At 35.1% G+C, this 18,297-nt stretch overlaps 3 protein-coding genes across 3 annotated transcripts in view; 2 read left to right on the top strand and 1 right to left on the bottom strand.

The window, feature by feature from the left end:
* LOC144445779 (uncharacterized) overlaps positions 1–1,515 on the top strand; it is a 39,548-nt gene extending 38,033 nt beyond the window's left edge. The window contains exons 4-5 of the mRNA XM_078135418.1: positions 195–469; positions 1,074–1,515. Coding sequence (XP_077991544.1) covers positions 195–469; positions 1,074–1,515 — 717 coding nt within the window. The remainder of the gene's footprint in view (positions 1–194; positions 470–1,073) is intronic.
* A 1,120-nt stretch (positions 1,516–2,635) lies between these two features.
* LOC144445490 (cilia- and flagella-associated protein 95-like) lies at positions 2,636–8,888 on the bottom strand. The gene is made up of 5 exons (XM_078135055.1): positions 8,664–8,888; positions 6,704–6,812; positions 5,945–6,069; positions 5,541–5,670; positions 2,636–4,766 (listed from the first exon to the last, which is right to left on the bottom strand). Exons 1-5 carry the CDS (start codon positions 8,765–8,767, stop codon positions 4,578–4,580), a joined length of 657 nt encoding a protein of 218 aa, XP_077991181.1. The 5' UTR covers positions 8,768–8,888; the 3' UTR covers positions 2,636–4,577.
* Positions 8,889–9,332: 444 nt separating this feature from the next.
* Positions 9,333–17,789, top strand: LOC144445497 (syntaxin-7-like). The gene is made up of 10 exons (XM_078135066.1): positions 9,333–9,450; positions 10,455–10,676; positions 11,949–12,014; positions 12,672–12,741; positions 13,235–13,325; positions 13,626–13,700; positions 14,444–14,518; positions 14,681–14,839; positions 15,687–15,842; positions 16,281–17,789. Exons 2-10 carry the CDS (start codon positions 10,541–10,543, stop codon positions 16,374–16,376), a joined length of 924 nt encoding a protein of 307 aa, XP_077991192.1. The 5' UTR covers positions 9,333–9,450; positions 10,455–10,540; the 3' UTR covers positions 16,377–17,789.
* The last annotated feature ends 508 nt before the right edge of the window (positions 17,790–18,297 follow it).

Below are 18,297 nucleotides of genomic sequence, written 5' to 3'. Positions count from 1 at the left end.
AAATTGTTTTCCCTTCATGGTATCTTTGTTTACGACACACTCTAGAACGTTGTTATATTTGCTTGGTAGTTAACTGTGTTTATTAAGATCTTAACATTGTATGTCTACAACTGATAGAATACAGACAGACTATACAAACAAGACACCTTATAGAGCATTCGCCATGAATTTATTTATCTTTCCCTTCATTCCAGGTCTGGTTTCAAAACCGACGTGCCAAGTGGAGAAAGGCCTGTAGGTTACGCTTTGGTCGTGAAGCGTGGAGAGCTCGTCAACTCGTATATGCCGCTGGAAGTCCTGCTGCTGCAACTGCAGCTAATCCATGGTTAACCGCTGCGGGCGCTGCAGCTGCTGCTGTTGGAGTGCACGCACCTGCAGTTTCAGGCGCAGTAACGCCAAGTACAACTGACCTGTTATACAATGAGACAATGAGGGTTGCGGCTGCACAAAACTGTCTTCGAGATCACGGGTGAGTAAAATTGTCAACAAAAAGTTGCTAAATAATTTGAAACCCGCACATTTAGAAAATAGTCTTTCAACATCATAGCAGTCGCCAAAGTGTTGTAAGATTGTTTCTGAGTGTGTACTGTCGTGGGTGACATGTATCTGTGACATAAAGAATAAATATTTTGCTAAATTACAAAATCTCTCTATTCGTTTGAGATTTAGTCGGAATTTCTTTTGTCTTCCCGTTTATGAGAATAAACTGTCCTATTTTCGATTGACCATGTTATAGCAAAGTCAGGTCCATTTCGTTAACTTAGCTCAGCCTGCAATAATTATAGCGTTTGTTTGATTTTGAGGGGTTTTTTTACTGCTGTTTTTGATCTTTTTCGTTCTGTTGTTTAAGCCGGAAACAAGCAGTTAAACGACAAAACGAAAAAAGACCACAAACAGGAGTAAAAAACACGCTACAATTATTGTAGCTAAAGAGTAGCCTTGTTTTATCACTGTGAACTATATTTGTATGGGTTTGTAAACTTATCGTGAAAAGTAATCATGTGCAAATGTCAACAAACGTTCATAATGAATGTGTTATCTATTCATCTATGTTTTTTTCATTCATCTTTTAGGCTGACAGCGGCAACTTTGTCAACTCGTCCCACTCCAAACATCCCCGGATGTGCTTGCCTGCTCACTAATAAAGATCCCAAATTACAACTTCCAACAGTGACGTCAGTAGCGACCAGTGCTCTAAACAACCTAACTGTACCTAGCAGCATCTTTGCGGCCGCCAAACTGGCACTTCCCAGTTCACTTAGTACGAGGGGCACTCTACTTGGAGCAGGAGGCAACTGTGGCACATTCTCTGCCTGTGGAGAACACTGTACATCCAGTGTTGCCGCCCTGAGGCTTCGCGCAAAGGAACACATTCAAAGGGAAAGTTCTTCCAGAACAAGTCTGTGGCCACCGCATGCACCAAGTACAAGTAATAACATTATGAGCAACGAATCGCTGTCTTCAGCTTCGAGTGTTTCAAGTAACGCCACAGAAAAGGGTGAAGAACAAAAGTAACATTGACAAGTCTCGTCTGTGGTGGCGCTGTTGTTCGAAACGTAAACCGTCATCATCAACCGTCATCATCAACCGTTATTCACTTTTAGTTTAATAATATTCTCTCTTCAAGACCAAAGTATGGGTTTATATAGATCATCAAGTACAGCTGATATCTGACTACAAGTGAATATATGTAATCAGAAGGAAATAAAATGAGAGAGAGAGAGAGAGAGAGAGAGAGAGAGAGAGAGAGAGAGAGAGAGAGAGAGAGAGAGAGAGAGGGAGAGAGAGGGAGAGAGAGAGGAAGGGGGGTGGAGGATGTTTTAGGGGGTTTATATATTGCCTCAGCGAGAGAGGGAACGGACGTGTGGAAGTGAGAGCTTCTGGTCGGACCGGCCATTTTAAATTCGTGATAAATGACGGTCAAGTATAATCATATACCTACAGCCGATATGAAAAATAACCATCCTAGAACTGTTAAGATATGAATTTCACTGCTACAAGTCCTAATTTCTACAGAGCTTCAAATCAAAATGTTTAAACGAGCGGGAATCAAAATGTTTATCTCTGTCCATTTTTTTTATTTACACATAAAAATTGGATAAACGATGAAAGTCGTTTGTTTGAACAAATGACTACGTCACGTAAAACTGTGTGTTTGATCACAGCTTGCATATTCAATTACACCAACGGGAGACTTTTTCGTGCATTCAGTTCTCTGGTGGATTTTTATCGGATCATGTTGAAGTATTTATTTGCTGGTTGCTGAGATTTTTAAACGAACGAGTATTTATTTAAAATTGTCGTTGGTGGCGCTCTTCAACCAGCTAGACGTGTATATTGCCAGATCCCTGTATATTTCAAAACACTTGTTATCGGATGGTCATATGGTCAGCTTCTATGAGAACACTGCAATGACTTTTCAATCGAATACTTATTATCGGATATATATCTTTTCATTAAACAATCATTGACAAGTTTACATACAGTATCTGGAACCATGACAATGTGACAATGAAAGTGCAATTTTGACAATCTGTTTCAGTTTGGAAGTGTGATTTTGCAGTCAAATTTATTCCAAGAGAACACAACTATTTGCACTTATATCTGATTTCTTACTTACATTATAAGATAAAAACCATACATAGACAAATATAAACTTTCTGTTGTAGATTTTATTGTTTTACTTTTCTTCACACATATGTACACAAAACACCAATAAATATATCTTCTGAATATACCATATCTAAGCTTATTGTTATTTATTTCCATGAACGTTGGCTGGACACAATAGACGGCCAACCAAATTGGTAGATGGCCCTCTCAATCTGTTGGCTGAATACAAATAGACGGCCAACCGAATCGGTAGATGGCCCCCTCAATCTGTTGACTGGATACAATAGACGGCCAACCGAATCGGTAGATGGCCACCTCAATCTGTTGGCTGGACACAAATAGACGGTCAACCGAATCGGTAGATGGCCACCTCAATCTGTTGGTTGGACACAAATAGACGGCCAACCGAATCGGTAGATGGCCCCTCAATCTGTTGGCTAGATACAGGTATTAAAATGACCAGCCGAACCATCTCAAAAACAGACAGTCAATGCTGGTTAAATTATGCAGATTTATGCATACTGATAAACATCAAACTGCTATAAACACTGCAGGGTACAATTATTATTTTAGTGACAATACGTGTCACCTCCCTTCAAACTATGGTCCTTTGCCACCTGTCCACACTGTGTGTGGAATCTATGACAACACTTTAAAAGTGACCAACTTAATAACAAAAACATTATACACATATGTTCCATGTTTTCAATGTCACAGATTTCAGATACAGAGGGGGTTAAAGGTCAAATATTACTGGCATTGGGGTTAAAGGTCATATTTGATACTGTAGGAATACCAGGTGACTTTTGAGTAGTGCAATTTTAAAAAATAACTATTCATTTATGTTATCACACAATTTATATCATAATTATTTTATGTAAATGGTTTCAGTAAATAAAACCAAATTTTCACCAAGTCAGACTAAACAGACTTTACATATAATCTATCGGCTTGTTTAACAATCTGACATACTTACCTAACTATTTTTATTTATGTTCCAAAAATACCGTAAATAGTAACAGTTAAACGTAACTTTGCTGAAGACATATAAAGTGTAGACCACTGCAAAATTATTATGGTTACCTTAGTATTGCATATATCAAAAAGTTCATTTTTATATATTTTAGGAGAAAATATTTATAGGCAGATTCCTAATGTCATGATGAAATAGATTTATAAATTGTTATTGATATCTCTTTACTAATACTCAAAAGTGTTTATCAGCTTGGTACATCAAATGGATTTACAAAGGTTATAACACACAAACAGTTCAAAGTTACTACCTGGGTATTTGTTTAAATAGCTAAAAACATTTTACCTTACAGTATGTGTATGGTCAATGACAACGACAATAATATACATAACAGTACTCAGCCAGTTTCAAAGTTACAATACATGCAAGTTACGATACATGGAAGTTACAATACATGCAAGTTACAATACATGGAAGTTACAATACATGCAAGTTACAATACATGGAAGTTACAATACATGGAAGTTACAATACATGCAAGTTACAATACATGCAAGTTACGATACATGGAAAAGTTTGATATGCACATCTTGGCATGTCAAATCTCAACATTTCTATCAGTAGAGTTGAAAATTACGATAGTAACATCTGGTGCAATTTCAACCAATCATATTTGATGTTATAGAAGTGCAAGGCACTGATTCCAAGCTTCACAAAGATAGTCTGGAAAATACCTACTTTTATAGTCATCATAATCTAGATATATTATATACTTAAGTCAATTAACTGGTGTTTTATTTTAAAGACATGACAAAATACTTTGTACTCGATTGCATAATTTCACAAATAAAGAAATAAAATCCATAAAGCGTGAGTAAAAATTGACTTATTCATCCAAAGTTTGTATGATCCAACGTGTTCCTAATTTATATTATTTGGAAATCTTCAGTAGAAAAATGTTTTTGTGGGATTTTATAAATAGTTTTCATAATTATTCTAGTTGAGTGGGCAATGTGTTTGTAAGTGGAAATAATTCATGCTTGACTCTAGAATTTGCATAGAGTCCTGTTTCGTCTTGCCAAGTGTTACGACCGTATCTCCTATGGTCAGCGGTGTCAGTGAATTGACTGTGACATTTCCTGTAGGCATTTGAATTATCTGGAAAATCTGCTGGTTTCTCCTGAAACAGTCAAAGAAAAATATGGGAATTATTTTTTTTTCATATATAGGGTAAAAAAAAAATTCCTATTTTCTAGATTTAAAGACCAATAGTGTTATGTTATCAGTGGAGACTTAATGACCAAGGTTACAATCCTAGGTTCTTGCATTAGTGTTATATTATCATTACAGCCATATAGATTACTTGTAGATAGGATTAATGTTTTCTTTAGTTTTGCCAGACAACAAGAACTATGACTAACCACATTTGCATATATACAGACAAGTTTATTTATTTCAGTAAGCCCAATTTTCACCTCTTCACCTCATAGCTGGGTAAATGATTCATTTGACAATGTATATGTAATGAGTGGATAAGGACAAAATAGCATTGATTGTATGTTTTATTATTCCTTTCAAGTTAAAGTTGATAACTGTAGAGTAGGTAAGATCCTACTGTGGTGGAAAAAGTCCTTGGTCTAGGGAGTGTTTTGCATGAAAAGTCCTTGGCCTAGGGAGTCTTTTACATGAAAAGTCCTTGGCCCAGGGAGTCTTTTCAAAAGTCTATGCCATCTTAAGGATTAATTGCTTTGATTAATAGTTGACAAGGAAGTATACTATTATACTAGACTCTAAAACAACCAATTTACAAAGAATGTTACCAATGTAAGCAGCTTGCCAAACAACTTCGTGTCAATGGTTAGGGTGTAAATTTAAATGTCACAAAAGAAAGTGTGGACATTTTCTCTCCATTCACATTTTTGCCAAAAAAATAGATATAATATTGTTTGCTTACCTCTGCAGGAGTGTATGGATATGGTGGTTTGTAATCTACTCTATTGGTGGTTTCTAAATGTCTTTTATCGTGTTCTGGATAGTGTCTTGGCAGAACAGCACTATAACCACTCTTTGGCAGACCTGTATCCCTAATGACAAAAACAGAGATATTTGGAATTGTTAATGACAACTAGCTTTATACAATGGTCTATTGAATTATCTTATAACTGGGATTATACCATGCATATTATTATTATTATTATTATTATTATTATTTTAATTTCTTAGAAAAATGCACTACACATACGTCACAGTGCGATGTACAGAAACTCTAAAAAGAATATGCAAAATTTAAAAATACACATGCATGAGCCAGGTTCAACATATACTAGTAATATGGAATATATACTCTTACAAACTTACCTATCTATATCAGCATCTCCAACTGTTTCTAAGTTTACCATTGGCTTTCTTGTTTCTTTTTCATCAAAATCGTCTTTCAGATATATTTGTTCAGTTTGATCTTGATAAGATGTTTTAGGATAAGACTGGTGATAAAGAAAGAGGTACATTTTAATTATTTTTAAAACTCAAATAATGGTACTATTGACAAGCAAAACTAGGTCCCATCTTGCTAAACAGTGGAACCACAAGAAGTCACATTTCACTTAAAGAGTGGAGTCGACTTGAAGGCCCACTTAGAAAAAAGGATTTAAATAGAAGTATGAAAAAACAGTTATCTGACAAAGAGCAATGGAAAAAGTTGGTCTAGAACAACAGAAATAACTCTATTTAATCCTCATAGTTCCACTGATATGATAACACTCATGCAAGAACTTGGGATTGAAACCTTGGCCTTTAAGTTACATTTTTGCTACCAGTGCCTTGCCAATGATGCATTCTTTGGCAGCCATCTTTTCTGTTGCTCTCTTTCAGAAACAAGTGTTTGACACACAATATTAGGTTTTAAGTTATGTTGATGTTGATGTGACAGAGCACAACAACAGAAAATACATAATGATGTAGTAATACCTATCAATTACTAATTAGTCAATTATCACTCTATATGATGATGATATTTAACTACTTTAATCTTGGAAAGATATACAAAAATATCAAAACAATTACAAGTCTTCAGTACTACTGGTTGTTTTGTATATTAGCATATTATTGGACACCTACCCCATCTGTGATGTCACCAATCCTATCGTACGTTGCTCTGTGTAGATTTCTCTTTGGTGGTTCTACATTGATATCATAGGTTTTGGGTTCGGCTTCACGGGCTTGGTGCCTGTAATAAGACATTTATATAAACTGTTATTGATGAACTACAATGTACGACATAGTATTATTAAACTCACAGAGGACAACAGAAAAAAAGTTTATGATGAATTTTACTTTTACGGTAGTTGCATTGATATTGATATACCTAACGATAATACAATTCCACATGACAAGTATAAAATGTAAAAAAAAAAGATTACGATCAGTATATTGAATGATATAATTACATTGTCCCTAGAATCAAGATGAAGTCATGAGCTTTCAGAAAATGTATACAAAAGTTTTTGGGGTGTGTGGTGATTTATAGTTTGATTAGAAAGCTTTATTTACAAGATATTTGTTACATGGTCTATAATCTTAAAAGTGAGACCATTTATCTATGGACACCTGTATTGTCTGAAATCTGAATCACTCTAAGAAATTAGTAATCTCAGAAAGACGACAATTGTAAATTGTGATTCTGATGGATGTAACAATAAGATTTGAACCATGACTAGTGGTGTAGTAAATCGTCAGATCTGTGCTCGGAAGGTTGCCAAACAAAAACTGAGGTCAGAGGATGACAATACCTCTCTTGTCCACAAGCCCTCGATGTATGGTCACTTTTAAAGTTAGCGGAATTGTCCAATGCTGGGGTCTTAGTTTAGTAGCTAGACCAGGCAATGACATTTATGAGATTTCTATAGATTTTATAACGTCTGTATTTATACATGAACTATAGGTAAAATGAGTGGAATACCATGAATAAATGTATTGCAATAAGTGATAGGTATTTGATTAAGTCAACATACTGTATCTAACTGAATGGTAAATTGATACTCGATCAAAGATTGATTGATTGATGTCTATACATGTATACATGTAGTTGGTTCATGTATAACACTGAAAAGAAGAAACAAGTAAAACTATTATAATTCATATGACAAAATATATTTCAAAATTTGGTCAAATTGGACATTTTCTGAATGAATCTATTGCCATCAATTTGTTGATGGAGAATTAAATTTACCATTCAGTTACAGTATGTTGTATCGTATCAAATACCTATCAATTTTGACTTTTTGTTGAATTACAATTTGTATAAAACTATTTACTATTATTAGGAGGTCTTTTACATCGGTGGAAAGACTCGGTGAGACAGTCCCCCCCCCCCAAAAAAAAAAAAAAAAAAAAAAAAAAAACGAAGGAGAAAAGAAAAAAGAAATCTGCACCCCTCAAATTCACAAATCATAACATCCATTTTAGAAGACTTTTGTATGATTTGTATCGCCATTATGGTAGGAGATGCAACACTTGAAGAAACTACAAAAAATGTACCTTTGACTGAAGGCTTTGTACTACATGTAGGCACAGACAAGTTAATTGCCTGTGATGTAGGTGTAATACCTACATTTGTACCCTGGTATGGGTTTTCACACTTCAAAATAAAATTGTTTGATTGTCACGATCTCTTGAATGGTTGTTAATTAGGTGCCATACACTTTAAACTGAGTAAATCATTGAAGTGTTGAGAATGAATGGCAAGACACGGTCAGTTTGGCAATGTTTATTGTAATTTAAGTTGTATTTTACGATAACACACACCCAAGGAGAAAGTTGTTTACTGCACATCCATGGGGTGAACACGGAAGTGTCGTGTTTCAGATACATGCAAAATTTCTCGGTGGCATCAGCAACGATTAGCAGACACCGACACAATGATATCTGGCATTAAATGAGGTATCACTATGAGGCAAAGCATGGATGTATTACATCCACGGGCAAAGTAAGGGATATTCAATAACATTTCATTTGCTAGACAGAAGCCATTATCAGCCATGTAATCTATCAAAGAGTATACACGATACACGCCACTTACCAGTTCGAATTCAGGGTCGCCCTCCCATATCCCATATGATTTGATCTCAAATATAACGATCCTTTCCTCTCTACAAAGTCTGGTAGTGCCATATAGAAAGACATGATGGCCGAAATCACCGCTGTAAGGTTTGCAAACGCTCGTAAATTGTTTTGTCTCTGTTTGAGGACGGCTGAAATGTTCTCAGCTCTCAGCAAAGTATTGCCCTTAGCTTTGTTGTGGCAATGGAAGCGAAGAACTACTACCGGAAATTGAAACGATGGGCCATATAGAAAATAGTTCTATGTAGTTTACGTCTTTGAAAACTAACTTACATCAATTTATAGACTTTTATAACTTGACAGTGATATAAGTCTATAAATACTCATATATTTGTGTAAATATTTTCAAAATAAACCAAAATATAGTTGAAAAGTAAATTGCGCTATGAATATCAATCCGCCACTCTAACCAAACGTGTTTACACTGCGTTGCATAGCTACAAAGTTCCCTGATGAACTTTGACCTCGATACAAAATGCCACCTTAGATTAACGTAAATAATCAAGTTTATTAATACAAATATATTTTAACGGTAGCTCAATGTCGTAATTTTATCCCAATGGACATTTTCTTCAATTTTATCAAAATCCCTTCGACCCTATTTTACCCATGATTCTGTTCGAATCATATGACGATGAGCAATGGCCCTGCGGAAGTGAGATTAAAGTTGGGTCAGTCGTTGACGTTTTATCTGAACGGAGTTACTTTACACAAGCCCGTAGCGAACCTTGCTTTCTACTTTCCAGGTTAGTTTTATGCATTCTACCATAGATTCATTGGAGATGTTCACTATATATTGCACCGCTCAGAAACAAACAACACCCCGTGTATGAAAACGCGGAAGTGGTTTTTCTCCCGGGTTTTGTTTACCGAGCACATCGCATGATACGGTGGTCTACTGTTTAGATTCGATCCCCTCTTTAAAAAATGATGACGAATTTCGCTGTTCGTTGATAAACTGTTGTGTTTTATATCACCAGCTGCTTCGACAATCAAAGTCAACCATTTAAAATCGTAAGATATTTAATCGTTGCCGATTTAGTCGCTCGGTTTGTGCAGGGATGTAGATTTCAGGGGAGGGGGAGGGGCGTAACGTCACACTCACAGTACTAAAATAACGTTGAAACTCACACTACCCAGGGAGAACAGTATACATTTGTGAAAACGTACACTGTCTTGTACTAGTGTGGATGGCTTATATATTTATACTATATGATTGATATCTGGTACAATTCTACAATGTAACAAAATATTGAAAAAAACAACCATACTGTGTACATCTGTACAACAAATGAAAATGTATACTCACCGAGTCAGACTATTTTTCGGAAGTGAATCCCAAATTATATTAAATCAATCTTTCTGGCATAACATCATGCCTTAGCAAGCATCATATAACATTCAAAGATAATATACAGAAATTATGTGAATGCAATCCTTTAGCAGACTGATAGGTAACTGTAAACATCAATAGGAAATTTTCCAAGAGGAAATATTCAACTTGAAGGAAGTATATTTAATTCTCGGTACCTGTAATAGCATTTTACCTCATGTTAGAGTGTCAAAATAGAACAAGAAGGTCGACTTATTTTCATGTGTACCTATAGTAATGCAGGTGAAGGACATGGAGTGGAAGTTATGGTGTTGATCAAGAAATCAAATGTTCATTATTTTGATGATGCACCTACATGTAGGCAGTAATATACTATTTTGGGTGCCAGGAATTCATTATTGATGTTTTATTTTGCAGGTTATCAGTTGACAGACAAGATACTGATTTTGTGACATCACCTCAGGGTTACATTCTGCCATATTTACAAAGAAGACAGCAAAGCAATGAATAAGGGAGAATTTGGATCATATGGTGCAATAGGGGAGACCAGAGGAGGTGGTTTTGATACTGGTGGAGGCTTTGGTAATCCTAGTGGTAGTAGTAGTAGTAGATATGGACAGACGGGTTATCAGCAGTTAGGTAAGTTATGTTGACAGATAGTTTGATGGTCAGTACTAATCTCTCTTCAGCTGGTCATCTCTCTTCCATGGAAAGACCATGGAAAGAGTGTCTTGAAATGGAGTAAGGTGGCAGACTACGGAAAAGGCAGAGATTCTGTATCAATATTTACACCTTTAATTCCTTTCAAGATGTGAATTAACTTTTATGCTTGGTTGTCAGAGTTAGCCAAGTAAACTTTTTTTACCTCCAGTTTCATGCAGGTATCCTTCCTTTGGAGAAGGATATTGTTAGATTCAAAGCTACCAGAGGCTATCCATGGCTGTGAATTTGAAGATATCCTTCCTTTGGATTGTCAGATTCAAAGCTACTGATAGTGTTTAGGCTACTATTGTCTAAATCCTTGAAATTGGTATTTAAATATCCAGTTTTATATGCAAATATTATTACTGACCAAAAATGTACATCAGCTTGGTACATGTAGATCAAATGATTTATGTAGGTTATAACACAGAAGCAGTTCAAAGTTTTCAGCAGTGAGCTGTCAATCTGTCCTGGTTGACGATCTTAATAAGAATGACAAATTTTATAATTACAACTGAACAACTTCCTAGCTCTAGGTAGGTCAAATGACTTACAAAGGTTATAACACTCAAACAGTTCAGTTAACTTGGTTGATGATCCTCATCAGACTAATATTGTTGACAGATCTGATGTCAATATTGATTATTGTTTATTGGCTCTAGTCAAGGACATTACAGTTTGCATGTATCCCGAGATGTAGAGTTATGTAATATTAACAGACCATATACATTTTCCTTCTTTAATATACCCATAATTCTACCTGTTGGTAGAGTTCAATATATACCAGAACAATTCAGTTTCATAATTTCCAACCAACGGAAAGTTTATTGTCCATCTCTCTACCACAAATCCTCACTGTATACATCATCTAGCAATTTAAGTATTTTAAGACAAGAGAGAATTTTGTATAATATGAACTGAACCTGACACTTATTATACATGTTTTCATTTCGTATAAAAATATTTAGCTTTTAGACTGCAAGATATGTCATGTCTTTCCACCCTCACCACCCTCCTCATGAGGGGGTTGACCTATGTGTGATGGTGCCCTGTCATGGCGTACCTTACAAACTAGTTAGCTTTTTGACCAATTCTGTCAGGGTAAAAAAATTATGATGAAATATTGGCCGTGGCTCTTTACTGAACCAAACAATTATTACTGTAAAAGATCATAGAATATTAAGTCACTATTGTTTATATACTTTACAGGTGACAGTGAGTTGAGAGAACTTACAGAACAGTGTTCAAATAATATTTTCAAAATTAATACAAATGGTAAGTTGATTATAATTACTTTCATAATTGTGCAATAATTAATATTTATGAAGCCAGGGTTACATATTCACACCTATCAATTCCTGTCACACCACGTTTTGTATTTTAAATGTATCATGGGTCATGATGGGTCAAATGATTAGAGTGGACGGCTTGGAATCTGCAGGTTGCAGGTTGTAGGGTTGTGATGGGTCAAATGGTTAGAGTGGCCAGCTTGAAATCTGTAGGTTGCAGCTCGAGCCCCATCGCTGCCATTTGTTTTTGAGTGGCTAAAGTCCTTGGACAAGATTTAAACCATAATTGTGCCTCAGTCATCCCAGCTGTATATTTGGGGACCTGGTAGGATAGTGGTTGCAATGTGAATGCTTTAGTCCTATGCGCTTGTAAAGGCTGCAGTGGATTGTATGCTCCCAAGGGAGTTGAGGAAGTATAAAGGGCCGTTGTGCCGATATAGATCCGAGCCAGGGGTAATAATTGTAAAGTACTTTTAGCACAGAGTGGGAAAGTGCTCTACATTGTATAAACACCAACTGTATTATTACATTATTCCATACCCATGTTGGATTGATGAAATGTTGTCTCATCAACTCTCAAAAATACTGAAATTTTACTTTACATTTTACTTTACCTCTAACAACTTGATGATTCTATTCACAGCATCTGCACTTGAGAAAACAATACGACAAATCGGATCAAGTACAGATAGTCCTGCACTCAGAAACAAAATGTAAGTTACCCTAGAACAGGTTGAAGCTAGAAGTTATCTTAGCTTAAGTTATTGCTTTTAGTATTTAGGATTTATTACCATTATCATTATACAACCGGTGAAAAAACACCAGTGCATTTACATGAATGAATGTGGTGAGCCAAGGAGTGATGTCATCTAATGACAAAATTAGGTAAAAAAAAACAATACACCTGATAACAGTGGGTGCCTTTGATGTAGGTACATGGATAACAGTGGGTGCCTTTGATGTAGGTACATGGATAACAGTGGGTGCCTTTGATGTAGGTACATGGATAACAGTGGGTGCCTTTGATATAGGTACATGGATAACAGTGGGTGCCTTTGATGTAGGTACATGGTTCAGTGGGTACATGGATAACAGTGGGTGCCTTTGATGTAGGTACGTGGTTCATGTGATGGTTTTATCAGTTTGTTACATCAATGGAAGCTATAATGTAGCAGTAACAGCCATTCATATTATTTTGTTTGCTAGTCACAACACCCAACAGACCACAAACAGTATTGTAGGGAAGACAGCAAGACTTCTAAAAGAACTAACCAATCTATCAAGAGGAGCTACAAAGGTAAATCCATAGAAATATGACAATATTTTGTAGGGTCTACTTTGAACTATAGTAGATAAAGCCTGTACCATTTAAGTTTTGCCACCTCAGATATTAATTCCATACAAACCTTAAAGATGCTGATGTAGTGTGCCCTCACATGACCAAATATGGAAAGGCAGTATTTGCTAGAAGACTATGTATTACTGTATAATTTTTTTTTAAAGCCAATCATGTGACTAGTTGAGATTGTTGTTGTACATGTACTTGTTAATTTATTCATGACCTATGACCTATGACCTATGACCTATCTTCTTACAGCAACAAAAACTTCAAGTAGATAGGTTAAAAAGTGACTTTGAAGGTACAGTGAAAGGTTACAGTACAGTGCAAAAGGTATGTTGGTGTTTATAGTTAGTTTTCAACCTTAACCCATTTGTATTTAGTGAAATATTGGATCCCATTCTGAAATGTTACACAACTCTGAAAAAATAACCCAGTAGAAATATTTAATTGTATTGGGCAGATTGGACTGAAATTTTATTATTAAGTCTGAAAATGTGACCTTTTAGTAAAAAATCATTAATACCAAAACTGTTAGGCAGAGAGGACTGAAATTTGGTTGGGATGGTTCTGGGAATACGTAGATGAAGAGTTATTCAGAACATAATGGTTTAATTAGAGATATGCAAATTATGTTCATATGATATATATGAATTTTCGTCCAACAGTTTTTAAAAAATCTCAAAAACTACTTGGTAGATTGGAATGACTTTGGTGGGAACTTCTCTGGAGGTGTTATTATGCAGATGTTCAAAATATCAGTCGCAACAGCCCCTAGCAACCATAACTAACCTGTATACTAATTGTGCTGCAATGCCATTGGCACTATTTTTTGCATAGATTTAGCATTGTAACTTACAGGATTATTTATTTGTTTAGAGTGCAACTTCTAAATGAAAAATGTCTATCCACAAAATGTGACCTTGAATGTTCCATTTCTGTATTTCTGAAGCCTGCCACTAGAGGGCGACATTTACTAGCAAATTTTGAAGTTTGTCAAGTCTATAACTATAGACAATGGCAGGGAGACTATTTAAGATATAACAAGATAATAATAATCTGTCATTTTTCCACAGAAAGTGGCAGATAAACTAAGGTCATGTCCAGCTCCACAAGTACAAGAAAGACGACCACCAGAAGGATATGGATCAGTAAGTTTGCATTTTTAACGTTTTAACAAACTTTGTCTTCATTTTATTATAAATTACATTATTAAACTACTTGCAGATGTTATTAGGATTTAAATGTATAATATTTGAAATATGAAATATATTCTATTAAAATTTATGTTATTTGTATCACCTTGGTAACAGCATGATGGTTATGATAACTATGGCAATGACAGAACACAATTTATGGAAGAGGAAGACAGAAGACAAGAAAGATTGGCACAATTACAGGAACAAGATCAAGTTATAGATTTTGATCAAGGAATGATGGAAGAGAGAGAAGACAGAATTAGAGAAATTGAGGTAATGTAATACTATGACAGAACACCAAGACACCTGAGTGCAAGTGTGGTTTACTCACGGTATTTGCACAAGTGCTTGCAGTGTACTCTACACCCGTACGCTCATGAAAGTGCAGCAGAAAAAACTGCAAGCACAAATGCAAATACCCCTGAGTACCCACACTGGAACTTACATAGCATGGGGTTTCTGTTATTATTACATATGTTTATCTGAAACAGCAAAGTTGGTAAACTCTGATAAGACAGTGATAACAGAAGAAAATAGGGGGGGGGGGGTGAGAGGAAACAATGTTTAAAACTTTGTTTGAAATGTAGAGAACCGCGAGAACAAAATTGATTATTTGTCCTTTACCCTATGTTATAAGTAGTAGTACATCAACTGGTTGAAATCATGATAAGATTTAGTGTACCATATTATGTGTACAGTCATTTCTACTCTCTGGTGTCTCAATATTGTTCCGGGTGTACAATTGTCTGCGGTCGGGGTTCCAATCCCATTCAGTGTTCGATTAAATTTACCATGCTGTAAGTAAGAAGAGTGTCGTTCAGTTTGACACTACCAAACAACGCAGGTTTTCCCCGGGTACTCCGGTTTCCTACTGCATTAACACTTAACCCATGAGGGATGGCCCTCACTGGACTTCTTAGGAGACAAGTGTTTATATGCTTAAAGAACTATCCAGTATAAATAAAGATTATTATTATTATTATTATTTATAAGTCATCATATCTAATATAAAGAGTTTCAAACAATGGTCCAGGTGTGGCTTGTGCAGCTATAAACAACAATGATTGATTGTGAAACATATAAAATGTGCTTCATAAATGAAATGATTTATCTTTTACAGGCAGATATTTTAGACGTAAACCAAATTTTCAAAGATTTAGCAACCTTAGTGTATGAACAAGGTGAACTGGTTGACACAATTGAAGCCAATGTAGAAAAAGCTGTTGATAATGTGGAACAAGGCAATGTACAGTTGGTTCAAGCCAGTTCATACCAGGTGAGGTTTTAAATTTATTATGCAAATTTACTTAATTTATGCAAACATTACAAGACCTATCCCTTTAAACATTAAGTCTCAGCCTTCTTTAATTGCACAGTATCCAGCGTCTATGAATCCATGTTTCCCCTTAACATACAGTAAATGTATTCACTTCTTCAGCACCTAGAGCTCTGCTTGTGGAGATTAGGTGTCTTACAAATTTCCTTTGTTATAATTGTTATTGTTATTATTGTTGTGTTATTGTTATTGTTATTATTATTGTTGTATTATTGTTATTGTTATTGTTGTTATTATCATTATTGTTGTTATTATTATTATTGTTATTATTATTATGTGGCATAACTTTTGGTATTAGAATGGTAAGCAAATATTAGTCAAATGTGAAGAATAATTCAATCAAATTCTGATAAGAATATTCTCTCTTGTAACTTTCAGAAAAAGGCTCGTAAGAAGATGTGTATATTGCTTCTTATTTTGGTGATTGTTGGCGGAGTTATTGCTGTAATTATTGTGTTATCAACCAAGAAATAGAAAAATAGAAAACAGGAAGTAGAACTAAATAACAAGAAGTAGAACTGCTGAAAACAGGAAGTTAAGAACTGCATAGAGCTTCTTATGGTTCAATGGACCCAAACTTTGAATCAATATGGAAAACATAACTCTAGACAACTACTAGTATGATGATACTGGTGACTACTTATTTGTACCGAATCAGGTTTCCAGGAAGCCTGGTAAACAAGATGACACTGTTTATCTCAAATTTGACTGCCATCAGGACTTTAAAGGGATGCAAACTGTAAATATTTTGTGTCATTTTTGTTTCTAAATAAAAGGTTACTTATATTTTACCCTTCACTACCACTTGTCTAAAAACCAGCAACCACTAACAAAACTCCTATTGTATAAACTGTTATGATACTATAGTCTATTGACCTCATTTTATTCATACATTATGAGAATACATTATCACAGAAATTATTATGGAGGAAGTTTTACCAGTGACTGCTATGATGTTCATTTAAACAATTAACAGTGAAGAATAAAATATACTAATTCTCTTTCTTCCTAGTGGGGTATCTGTTTGTACACAACTAACAATTTGGGAGAAAGAAAGTAACCTTTGATTTGGAAACAAAAATGACAAAACATACAAGTTGCAGACCATGTCCCCTTCAATGCGGAATTTTTAACACTAAAATTGAAATGAAATATAAATGTCCTTAGTCCTAATAACTCCAATTACTAAAAAAGTCTTAGAAATGAGAATGCTTGAAATAGTTTGTCTTTCATTACACCAGGAAATGTATATATTGATTTTGTTAGGTTTATAATTACAAGACAGCACATTGAAATATTGTACATATGTGTAGTTCACTGTATTTGCTAAGGGTTTGGTAACTATGGCAACAGAAGGTGACAGGTACGAATGGTCAAAGGTCAAAAGTTGGCCATTACTGTCATCATTATTTAGTGATTCAAGTCATATTTGATATCACATAAAACATGTATAGAACAATAAGAAGTAACCATTTACACGTAATAATAAAATGTGCACCTTTTTTGTGTTACTGAGGGTGTTTTGTTAGTGAAATGTTTCTTGAATATCTGCAAATTACATCTGTAAATTGACACAAGCCGATTATCAAAAAGACAAAAGATTTCCTAGTTTGGCCACTAGGAGTGCTATTCACAAGCCTGAGGGTCAGAATTATTGAGTATTGTAAATGTAGTATAAATACAGACAACACAAATCATAAACCAGAATATGGCATATTAAGACTGTTTTGTTTAATCGTAGATCTGCATTGGTTACATTATTGGACAGATCCAACCCACTGTTACAGGATACTGTATATTGTTGTTGTACCTGTATTTTGAGTTGAGGTTTTTGACAAGTTAGTATGTATATATTCAAACATTTAAGTTTGAGGAATAAAACCAAATAATGAATAATAGTCATATCAGTTGGTGTTTTCATTTTTAATGGTTGACATGTTACTTGTAAAATATTGATCAATAATACTCTACCCTACTATATACTAATTGACTCGACTCCCATTTCACAGACCAAAATGTTATTTTTGTAGCATAGAAACATTGTACTTAATTCTCACTACCCTCACTACCCTCCTACCCTCACTACCCTCCTACCCTCACGACCCTCACGACCCTCCTACCCTCACTACCCTCACTACCCTCACTACTCTCCTACCCTCACTACTCTCCTACCCTCACTACCCTCCTACCCTAACTACCTGTGTGCACAGTTATTATCTAAACTTATAATTTTATTTTACTTGGAGTGAGAAGTAATAGAACCAGAAACTACTGATATACACTAACTATTTGGCATCCCGAAATTGACCCACGACACCGTTTTGGTTCCTTGGTTACCTAATGTTAGTTAATCGCTTATATATTTATAATCAATGGCCCTCAGTACGTCCAAAAA

Source organism: Glandiceps talaboti, chromosome 14 (assembly GCF_964340395.1).
Source record: "Glandiceps talaboti chromosome 14, keGlaTala1.1, whole genome shotgun sequence".
In the NCBI taxonomy this organism is placed as follows: domain Eukaryota; kingdom Metazoa; phylum Hemichordata; class Enteropneusta; family Spengelidae; genus Glandiceps; species Glandiceps talaboti.
The sequence above is the reverse complement of the archived record's forward strand: the minus strand, read 5'-3'. Positions and strand labels throughout refer to the sequence as shown.

What these genes read in the sequence shown, in the direction of transcription:
- LOC144445490 (XM_078135055.1), bottom strand. Translation starts at nt 8,767, where the DNA reads ATGTCTTTCTATATGGCACTACCAGACTTTGTAGAGAGGAAAGGATCG. An exon ending in GGAGATGCTGATATAGATAG is followed by an intron (nt 5,671 to 5,944) that starts GTAAGTTTGTAA and finishes TTTTGTCATTAG; the next exon opens with GGATACAGGTCTGCCAAAGA. An exon ending in ATCCATACACTCCTGCAGAG is followed by an intron (nt 4,767 to 5,540) that starts GTAAGCAAACAA and finishes TGACTGTTTCAG; the next exon opens with GAGAAACCAGCAGATTTTCC.
- LOC144445497 (XM_078135066.1), top strand. Translation starts at nt 10,541, where the DNA reads ATGAATAAGGGAGAATTTGGATCATATGGTGCAATAGGGGAGACCAGA. An exon ending in TTTCAAAATTAATACAAATG is followed by an intron (nt 12,015 to 12,671) that starts GTAAGTTGATTA and finishes TTCTATTCACAG; the next exon opens with CATCTGCACTTGAGAAAACA. An exon ending in TATCAAGAGGAGCTACAAAG is followed by an intron (nt 13,326 to 13,625) that starts GTAAATCCATAG and finishes ATCTTCTTACAG; the next exon opens with CAACAAAAACTTCAAGTAGA.